At 41.3% G+C, this 10,866-nt stretch overlaps 1 protein-coding gene across 6 annotated transcripts in view; it reads right to left on the bottom strand.

Moving 5' to 3' along the window:
* The window catches only part of HPN (hepsin), a 21,711-nt gene that overhangs the window by 7,828 nt on the left and 3,017 nt on the right, over positions 1 to 10,866 (bottom strand). For 2 of the 6 annotated variants that reach the window (XR_011922654.1, XM_072425709.1), the window contains exons 2-7: positions 2,741 to 2,832; positions 2,368 to 2,441; positions 1,410 to 1,477; positions 970 to 1,068; positions 600 to 689; positions 136 to 265 (exon numbers count right to left, since the gene is read on the bottom strand). Coding sequence is in view for 5 of the 6 variants with exons in the window: in XM_072425709.1 (XP_072281810.1) it covers positions 136 to 265; positions 600 to 689; positions 970 to 1,068; positions 1,410 to 1,449 (359 nt within the window). In the remaining variant the exon portion in view is untranslated. The other 4 variants (XM_072425713.1, XM_072425712.1, XM_072425710.1 and 1 more) reach the window with 4 other exon arrangements.

Raw genomic sequence — 10,866 nt, 5'->3', positions numbered from 1 at the left:
GGAGAGGAGAGTTATAGAGGAAGGAGCAGAGTCCTCCAGCAGGGCAGAGTATTTCAGGAGAGGAGAGTTATAGAGGAAGGAGCAGAGTCCTCCAGTACTTCAGAGTCAGACAGAGAAAAGTGTAGAATCCGTTACCTTATTAATCCCATCTCTTCGCAGCTAAGTGTGGCCACTGCAGCATTGGCAACAGACGAGCACACCAGACGCCAAGTTTGGTCTTTTTCATCATACACGGTGAGTCTGTGATCTGGGGAATTTACCTGGACTGAGATAACAGAGATGCAAGGCTGGTGAATACTGGGGACAGTACATCACATTTACTCTGTTTTTTCTTTTACGTTAGATCTCCTTTAATTTAAAGTGATCGGGTCACTGCAGGGTCCCATGTAAACAAAGCCAACATTATAAGAAGCTCATATTCCTATATGTAATGGGTTGTGTCCCGAAATTCTGCAACATCCCCATAATAATATTTAAATTGTTGCCAAAATGTGACCGGCTTTGTTTAGGGGATAGTAGAGCTCCTCGCAGCGTTGGTGCATTCTGGAATATTCGGGTTCATTCTTAAACATTTGGGGTAGAAAAAATGCAAAATAAACCTGTAAACTGGGGAACACTGAGACATTTCTCACAGGAAGTGGAATTACCGATGTAGATGTTTGATGTCTCATTCTTCAGAACATACGTCACTGTTAAACAAAGAGAAATGGTGAGGCAGCAATTCGTTGCAACAAAATTTGATTTTATAGGACTTTCATATTTTTACATTTCCTTGCCATATTTTTATTATGTCAGAAATACAAAACTATGTAAATTCTCCACTAGATGGCGCTAACACTCAATAGGATTTCAGCATTGCAAAGTTTAGCCTGAATAAAACACCCAAATAGATTTTTATAATAAAAATACATAAAATATAAAAAGCTATATATTGCACATAAGATAGAAGACAGAATCACCAAATCTTACCTACTGCCCAAATTGTGACTCCAATTCCAGCCAATGAAATGAAAATACAGATAGTCATTCCCAGAATCCTCAGCGGGGTCCAGTGACAACCTTTACTCACTTGCAGCAAAAGAAGGCAAAAGTATTATAAGAATCAGCAAATATAATGAAAGATTTATTTCATTTCTAACAAATAATAAATCTTTATTGCTATTCTATGCCATTCTATGTAAAAAGCTTGCAGCTAGTTTTTTTTTATTAAATATTAAGCAATTGTTTATGATTCACTAAACATGAAATTAGAATTTGCTAATTCACTGATCAATTGTTTTTTTTTTCTTTTTTTAATAAAGCTGCATTGTTCAACATTGGGATCAAAGCCAATTCATATCTCTACCTGCACCTGCACAGATTGCACTGTGATAATAATTTATTCTTTAAATAAATGACCTGAAACTCACCGTCTTTCTGTACCATCTCTGAGGAGCGGTCATGTAACATCCCAGGAATGTAATAAAATCCCGAAACCCTGGAAGCAAAAATGGGGTTAGTGCCAATAATTATCCCCCATAAGAGCCCCTTTGTTTGCCCCCCTTGGTGCCTTCCCATTACCCATCCTCAAATCATGCGGAAGAATATGCAAGCTACTGATCCACCATTATTATATAGTTCCTATGAATAAATCCTTGCAGCAGGTTGGGGCCCAATGGCCCACCATGAAATTTATGCTGCAACCCAACTTTGACCACTCCCAGCATCGAAAGCATTGGGATCAACAAATATTTTTTATTTTATTGAATTAGACCAAGAATGGTAGCAATTTTTTTTTTTTAAACTGTCAATGGGGAGTAATCTGATCCACGGACAAGGTCTGTTTAACTTACCAACTTTTTAGCAAGTAGATACTAAGCCACACCCCTTCCTGACACTAAGCACCACCCCTGAGCAATACTTGATCTTCTACCGGCCTCTGAGGTTCTGATATCAAACTAATATATTACAAATGGCATTAGTAAAGAGAGCAAGATGCTGTCAAGGTGATACAGCCTGAGCCAAGGTACTTCTCCGTATGACGTTTTTGAAGATGTTTAAAAATCTTACAATTTATAAATCACAATTAAATGAATTCTTGGATTAGGATGGATTTGCTGTATTTTTTATTGGATGTATTGCTGACTTCACGATTCTTTGCATATCAGATGGCCCTTCGTCCAACTATTCAAAATGAGCCTGCGGACTTCCTTATCAAAGTCAATACAACTTGCTTCACCTGCAGCAACTTATCCCCTTTGTTTGCCGGCTTTCAGGATAAAGGAATTTCTAAGTCAGCTTTGTAGGAAGACGATGAGATCCCTGCGTGCTCTTTTTTCATACCCTGAGGGTGCGTTGAATCCCTAAGGTGTGCACAGGTTCTCTTACCTTACTGGATCTCCGCTGCTTGCTCCCCCTCAAATCTCAGCCGAGGAGGCCGGGGGTCTGCGGCAACCATTCCACTGGAAAGAGAAGAAGACGTGAGAAAATGATAAGGAGCGCTGACTGCACAACAGACGACAAAGAGAACCAGACATGAATGGAAAACCTCACCTGGCAAACAAGAGGAAACCAAAAACATTTTAGAAAAAGTTTGGAAATGTCTTCAAGGAAGGAGTTTGTACGGAGGAGAAACTCGAATGTTGTCCTGAGGGGATCAGGTGGGGGAAGACACGGAGGGGAGAGATAAGAGGAAGGACGGCAGCAGGGGAGGAGAGAACAAGCACACACCTGACAAGACCTTCAACCCATCCCCCTTTACCTGGGGGGGCGCTTCCTGGTCACCTGATAGCAGACAAAATGCAGATGATCCCTGCTTAGATTCGGCTGATCCAGGCCGCACAGGGAGAGGAGCTTGGGAATAAAAAAATGATTGGAAAAGTTGGTGAATAAATATAATTAGGAACTAATAATACCTGTTACCTGATATCTATGGAGCCCCCACTGTACGATGGCAAATAATCAGCCAATAGATCCATTTCAATGGCAAATGCCAGGAACAATGGATGATCATCCATAGCAATCCTATAGGAATCTGCCACAAATATTAGGGATGTTTAAATCTGCCCTCCAGCCTTCCCTTTATTATATCCACCCTCCAGCCTCCCCTTTAATTAATCCGCCATCCAGACTCACCTTTATTAAATTTGCCCTCCAGCCTTCCCTTTAATACATCTGCCCTCCAGCCTTCCCTTAATAAATCTGCCTTCCAACCTTCCCTTTATTAAATCTGCCCTCCAGTCTTCCCTTTATTAGATTTGCCCTCCAGCCTTCTCTTTAATAAATCTGCCCTCCAGCCTCCCCCTTAATAAATCTGCCCTCCAGACTCACCTTTATTAAATCTGCCTTCCAGCCTCCCCTTTAATAAATCTGCCCTCCAGCTTCCCCACCAGTAAATCCGCCCTCCAGCCTCCCCTTTATTAAATTTGCCCTCCAGCCTTCCCTTTAATAAATCTGCCCTCCAGCCTCCCCTTTATGAAATCTGCCTTCCAGCCTTCCCTTTATTAAGTCAGTCTGGTGTCATACATCTGTACAATAGTGTGTTACATCACAAAAGACCGTTCCCCGTTGTAGAATCATGGGGTGGTGGTTGGCTAGGCTGAACAGTTGCCCTCTAGGCTAGAAAGAAGGTGTACATGAAAAACTTCTTGTTACCCGACGCGTTTCACCACAGGGGCTTCCTCAGGGATCAGGGGTATTTAACAAGGGGAATATATTGTCTTGCATTTAAAGACCAGGAATTATCTGTACTTTATACCACATTCTAACCCAAGGCATCATCTACAATTGAACCCATATCAGTAACAACCTTTATCCTTATCATCTGTGTCATACCTATCTGTGACAACATCTCCACATCGCTTAGACAATATATTACACTTGGTATAAACCCCTGAAGAAGCCCCTATGGCGAAACGCGTCGGGTAACAATGTTTTTCATTTATACCTTCTTTATAGCCTAGAACACAACTGTTCAGCTTAGCCAACCACCACCCCATGATTCTACAAAGGGAAATGGTCTTTTGTGATGTAACACACTATTGTACGGATGTATGACACCAGACACAACCTAAAACAAGAGCCTGAAGCCCCTCTCTTTTCTCCTTCTGACCTGTTTCTCATACATACACAAAGAGGAGCGGCTCACATATATTCCAATCACCTTTTTAAGGAAAATGGAAAGGAATCTGCCCACATACCCCTGAACATTCATTATAATTTTACTTCCAATCCCACAAGATTCATCAGATCTAAGAATCTGTTTTACAAAATCAATGAGCTTCAAAATCCCCCCAAAAAAATCTCCTATATGCCACAGGGAGACCTGGAAACAATGTAACAAGCAGAGAACACAGGAAGTCATCAGACTACAGGTTACCTGGCAGGATCAACAGATATAAGGAAATACTTTCATTGGTATATTTACCAGACCAAATGTGAGAAATAAAGAATTTCATGGTTTCTGTATTCTGTACAGATAATTTCCAGATAAATGTTCCCTGACTCAGAGAGTTAATAAATAATAGGAATGGCTGCAACATTTCCACCTCCCTCAGCCACCCAACAATGCTGTATTGTACGGGACGGGATGTCTTTCAAGGAGGAGAGATCAGAGATATCTTCCTGCATTTCATTAATAAATGTACAATGGGATTAATTAGGATGGGGAATGGGATGAGCACTCAAGTTTCAGGATGAGAGGGCTGCATACCGGGGAGGGGAACCGTGCCAGCCAAACAGCTGGACCGAGGAAGGGCCAGAGATATGAACCGGAATCCATGTGGATGGAATGATTAATGATATTCAATATCAGCTGTGTCTACAGAATGCTGTTTATATTAACAATAGGACAGGTGGAACTAAAGAATAATATATGATATCATAAGTTCTACATGACTTGTGGTGGAAGAATACGGATCACAGGGTCCGAGATATGAGCCAGAATCTATGTGGATGGAATGATTAATGATATTCAATATCAGCTGTGTCTACAGAATGCTGTGTATATTAACAACTGAAAAGGTGGAATTAAAGAATTAATATATGATATCATAAGCACTACATGTCTTGTGATGGAAGAATACAGCTCACAGGGTCCTAGATATGAGGCAGAATCTATGTGGATGGAATGAATAATGATATTTAGTATCAGCTGTGCCCACAGAATGCTGTGTATATTAACAACTAAAAAGGTGGAATTAAAGAATTAATATATGATTTCATAAGTGCGACTGGACATGTGGTGGAAGAATACGGATCACAAGGTCCGAGAAGTGCACCGGAATCCATGTGGATGGAATGATTAATGATATTCAGTATCAGCTGTGTCTACAGAATGCTGTGTATAATAACAACTGGACAGGTGGAATTAAAGAATTTATATATGATATTATAAGTTCTACATGACTTGTGGTGGAAAAATACGGTGCGGTGGAAGAATACAGGTCACAGGGTCTGAGATATGAACCGGAATCCATGTGGGTGGGATAATTAATGATATTTAGTATCAGCTGTGTCTACAGAATGCTGTGTATAATAACAACTGGACAGGTGGAAATAAAGAATTAATATATAATATCATAAGTGCTATATGGCTTCTGATGAAAGAATACGGATTACAAGGTCTGAGATATGAGCCAGAATTCATGTGGATGGAAGGATCTATGAATCGGTATCAGCTGTGTCTACGGAATGCTATGAGTACAAACAGCTGGGCAGGAAGAAATGACATTTTTTTATATGATATCTTAAGTGCTACATGGTTTTTGGTGGAAGAATATGGATCACAGGGTCTGAGATTTGAACTGGAATTTGTGTGGATGGAATAATTTATATTTTTCAGTAGCAACTATGTCTACAGAATGTTGTGTGTACAAACAGCTGGGCCGGAGGAAGGAGAGAGTTATCATATGATTTCACTATATGGCTTGTAGTGGAAAAAAACGAATCACAGTGTCCAAGATATGGACCAGAATCCATGTGGATAGAATGACTGAAGATAATCAGTATAAGCTATGTCTACGGAATGCTGTGTGAATAATCATCTGGGCAGGTGAATATAAGGAGTTAACATTTATTATTGTATTAGCTACATGGCTGTGTTATAAAATAATATAAAACACAGGATCCAAGATATGAACCGAAATCTATTTGCTTGGAATAACTGATGATATTTAGTAACAGCTGTGTCTATGGAATGCTGTGTACATAAACAACTGGACAGGTGGAAATAAAGAAATTATATATGACATCATAAGTGTTGCATGCTTGTGATGGAATAGTATAGATCAGAGATATGAACCAGAATCAATGTAGATGGAATTTCAGCTGATATTCAGTATCAGCTGTGTCTACAGAATGCTGTGTGTATAAATAGCTGGATAGGAGAAAATAAAGAGTTATTCTCTGATATAAAAATCACCATGTGATGGAAGAATACAGATACCAAATCCAAAATCTGTACTAAAATCTATGTGGTTGAACTGACTGTGCAGTATCAGCTGTGTCCACAGAATGCCACATTTATAAATTGATGAACTGAAGGAAAAAAGAGTAGTCAATTCATACAGTAACTGCATCATGCCTAGGTAATGGAAGAATGAAAATCGCATGGTCCAAGATCTGTATAAAAAATGTGGCTTCTCGGCTGAAACGACTGACGGTACTCAGTATTAGCTGTGTCTACAGAATGTTGTGTATACAAGCACCCAATTCTCTATATAGCTTTTGGGAATAGTATGATTTTGTGTACTTTCACACACTCATTTTTTGTGTATCTGGAAGAACACAGATCATTGAATAAAGGATATGAACCTAAATCGATGTGACTGGAATGACAACCAATATTAAGTATCAGCTGTGTCTACAGAATGCTCTGTGAACAAACAGCTGGGCAGAAAGAAAATAAAGATTTAATTTTTGAAATTACCATCGCTACATGCCTGTGCATGATGGAAATAAATTAGATTACTGTTTGCAATGTAGCAAAATCTATGTGGTTGGAATGACTGGAGGTACTTATCAGCTGTCTCTATAGAATGCTCTGTGTACAAGCAGCTGGAAAAATAAAAATAAATCATTATTACTTGATTGTAATAGCTTTATGTACTGTATAAGTGATGGAAGAATACAGATCACAGATTCCAGGATCTGTATCAAAATCTATGTGGTTGGAATGACTGAGGGTACTTATCAGCTGTGTCTATGGAATGCTATGTATACATACAGCTGGACAAGAACACATAAAAGTTTTTAGATTTGATTAGCTATATGTATGTGTGATGGAACAATGCAGATCTTACGTTTGAGATCTGTACGGAAACCTATGTGGCTGGAATGACATTATTCACTATCAGCTGTGTCTACGGAATGCTGACTGAATAGGCATCCAAACTCCTCCATAGCCTTTTGGAATACAAGAAGTAAAGGGAAGTTTAAAAGATCCAGATCTTTAGATCCAAAGGAATACTCATGCAGGAGACAGTCGGAGAGTTTTGAGCCCAGAAGGACATTTTGGGGCTGATTTGTAAAAGTTTTCCAAGGCTGGGAAGGATACACTGTCATCAGTGAAACTGGGTGATCCAGCAAACCTGGAATGGATTTCCTAAAAAGTCATTTGCTATTTGCTAGCAAATGTTATGAATCCTGGACGAGATCCATTTCAGGTTTGCTGGATCACCCAGCTTCACTGATGAAGGTGTATCTTCTCCAGACTTGGAGAGCTTTATTAAATCAAGCCCTTTGGGTCCATGTTGGTGATTGGTCATCCATCGTTTGGCAGATTGGAAAGGGTGAGGTGATGAGTAGACAGAAGTCTCTGCCCTCGGATAAGTTTAGTTGATTTTTTTCTAGTTGGTAATTATTAGCTGAGGATGAAATGTTTCTGGAAGGACTTTAATCTTTGCTGCACGGTCACTCTGCCATTTTGCTGTTTCTATACTGAGAACACGTCACAGCACACACACATATCAGCTCGGGGCCAGACTGCCAGCTGAGGGGCCCCAGGCATGGGCTTGGTGTCTCCAGGCATTTTTTTTAAACTTCAAAAATGGTGAGGAATTCACAAGTTTTTGTAATTCACCCCAAACACCCCAAATGGTAATGAGTACAGAGAGGGTCCATGGGGTCATCTTAATTCCACCAATCAACAGTGGTCTATCAAGAGATTCCGAAAACCTACAACAGTTTCTATTGGTTCACAAGGAGAAGAGAACTGGCACTGTCTACACTGTCTCAACTCTTCCTCCTCTCATCTCCAACATTCCCCTCCTTCCATCTTCTTAGTGGCATTCATCTCCTAAAGCTACTAATATTATACCAACACTTATCTCCTTCATCATCCATCTTCATAATGTCACTCCTCCTTTTCCCATAATCATAACCACACTTATCTTGTCCCCATTGCATCTTCATAATGACACTCATCTCTATCTCTTTCCATAATCATAACAACACTCCTCTTCTCTACCTTCCATTTTTATATTGAGACTTATCTCCTTCCCCACCCATCTTCATAGTGACACTCATCTCCTCCTTTTCCCATAAACATAACTACACTCCTCTTCTCAACCTTCCATCTTTATAGCAACATTTATCTCATTCCTTGTGCAATTTCATAGATACACTCATCTCCCCCCTATCTTTAAGGTAAAACTCATCTTCTTCACCATCCATCTAGTGTCACTCATCTCCTCCCTTTCCCAAAATCATACCCATACTCATCTTCTTCACCTGATAACTTCATGGTGACACTTATTTTCTCCCACTTTTTTAGTGATGATACTCATCTCCCCGATCTTCCTACTCCAAAGAAATGCACATTTCCTCCTTTTTCTATCTCTATTTTAATAGTTTTTCTCCCAGCTCTATAATTTTCACTAAGCACATCCTTTTCTTTCATCAAACCCTTTCACCATGAGAGCAACATCTTCTCTCTTATCGCTATAATGACCCTTCAAAGCTCTTCACAGATCTGCTCCTTTTCATATAGCAAACCCATATCCTTCCCTTCCTCCATTTATCTCCTCTTATCTCAATAGCAAAAGTCCATCCTATAAATCTCCATAGCACTCAGCTTCCTAACTCAACTTCTTCCCATCCTCATGTCAACACTCCTTTCCTCCTCCTTTCTTATCTCCTGTCCTCCTCACCATTACCATGAACAGACACAAGCCTAAAGGGTACCAGAATGTGTTTCCCATCACCACCCATCTATGTCCATGGGGACCCCAACATACAATGCCTGAATATCTCAGGCAATTTAGTAATAGGTTGAATCTCCACCACCACAACATGTATAGGCAGCAAAACTAAAAAAAAAGCCCGAATCCCAGAATAAATTTCTTAAATAGACCATAAGAGTACCAGCTATTTGCACTGACCAATGTATTCCCGATAGGACGATGGCTGACCCTGAGGTTTGGGGTTGATTGAGGTTTTGTGTGTTTTTATTGAAGGATTCTATTAATGCCTCGGCATACAAAGACATTGCAGAGAATTGTGCTCTTCCAGCCTTGTGGTCACAGTTTGATGAAGACCCCTTTTTGTTCCCCCCATGACTGTGTCTCGGGGTACAAAGCCAGCTCCATACAGACATGGAGTCACCAGTTTGGTGGAAAAGATCTCCAGTGTCCTGCACAGAGCCCTGACCTCAACCCTACTAAACACCATCGGATTACCATGAATGCCGACGAGACGGTGATGGTCTTCTCATCCAACATGACCTACCATGGGATCCTTAAACTTCAATGGCCACCAGTTCCTGCAGACACGCTCTCCAGAACTTTGTTTTCCAACCAGGGATCCTGGGGGCTCCACCTAGACTAGACTTTCTCAATCTGGGTTCCATAGAACCTTAGGGATCCTTTAGAGGTTCCTAGGGGCTCCACCTAGACTAGACTCTCCCAATCTGGGTTCCATAGAACCTTAGGGATACTTTGGAGGTTCATAGGGGCTCCACCTAGACCAGAGTTTCTCAACCTGGGTTCCAAAGAAACTTAGAGTTCCTCTTGAGGTTCCTAGGGGTTCTGCCTAGACCAGAGTTTCTTAATCTGGCTTCCATAGAACCTTAGGGATTCTTTAGAGGTTCCTAGGGGCTCCAGCTAGATGGGACTTTCTCATTCTGGGTACCATAGAACCTTAGGGATCCTTTAGAGGTTCCTAGGGGCTCCACCTACACCAGAGTTTCTCAACCTGGGTTCCATAGAACCTTAGGGATCATTTAGAGGTTCCTAGGGGCTCCACCTAGACTTAACTTTCTCAATCTGGGATCCATAGAACCTTAGGGATCCTTTAGATGGTCCTAGGGGCTCCACCTAGACCAGAGTTTCTCAACCCGGGTTCCATAGAAACTTAGGGTTCCTCTGAAGGTGGCTAGAGGTTCTGCCAAACCTGAGTTTTTCAATCTGGCTTCCATAGAACCTTAGGGATCCTTTAGGACAGGGGTCGGCAAACTCTGGCCTCTAGGCCAGATACGGCCTAGCCTGTAGTTCGTTCCGACCTAAAGCACCCTGGCCAATCCGGATCTTGATGCCGCCCGCTTGCAGTTGCTTCCCTATTTACCGCGGCCGGCATTGATACTTTCGCTGCCACTGCAAATAGGGAAAGCTCCCTTAGAGTAAATCCCTCTCTTCCGCAATGCATACGGAGGAGAGCGATTTCACGTCAGGGGGCATTCCCTGGTGGTGGGCGGAGCCATTAGGGCGGATCCAGCCTAGTGTGCTCCCGCCAACCCCATAAATGGCCTAGTGGCCATAAAACTTTGCTGACCCCTGATTTAGAGGTTCCTAGGGGCTCAACCTAGACCAGAGTTTCTCAATCTGGGTTCCATAGAACCTTAGGGATCCTTTAGAGGTTCCTAGGGGCTCCACCTAGACCAGAGTTTCTCAA

Source organism: Pyxicephalus adspersus, chromosome 11 (assembly GCF_032062135.1).
Source record: "Pyxicephalus adspersus chromosome 11, UCB_Pads_2.0, whole genome shotgun sequence".
Classification (NCBI taxonomy): Eukaryota; Metazoa; Chordata; class Amphibia; order Anura; family Pyxicephalidae; genus Pyxicephalus; species Pyxicephalus adspersus.
Note: the sequence above shows the minus strand (reverse complement) of the source record. Positions and strands in the feature narration are given on the sequence as shown.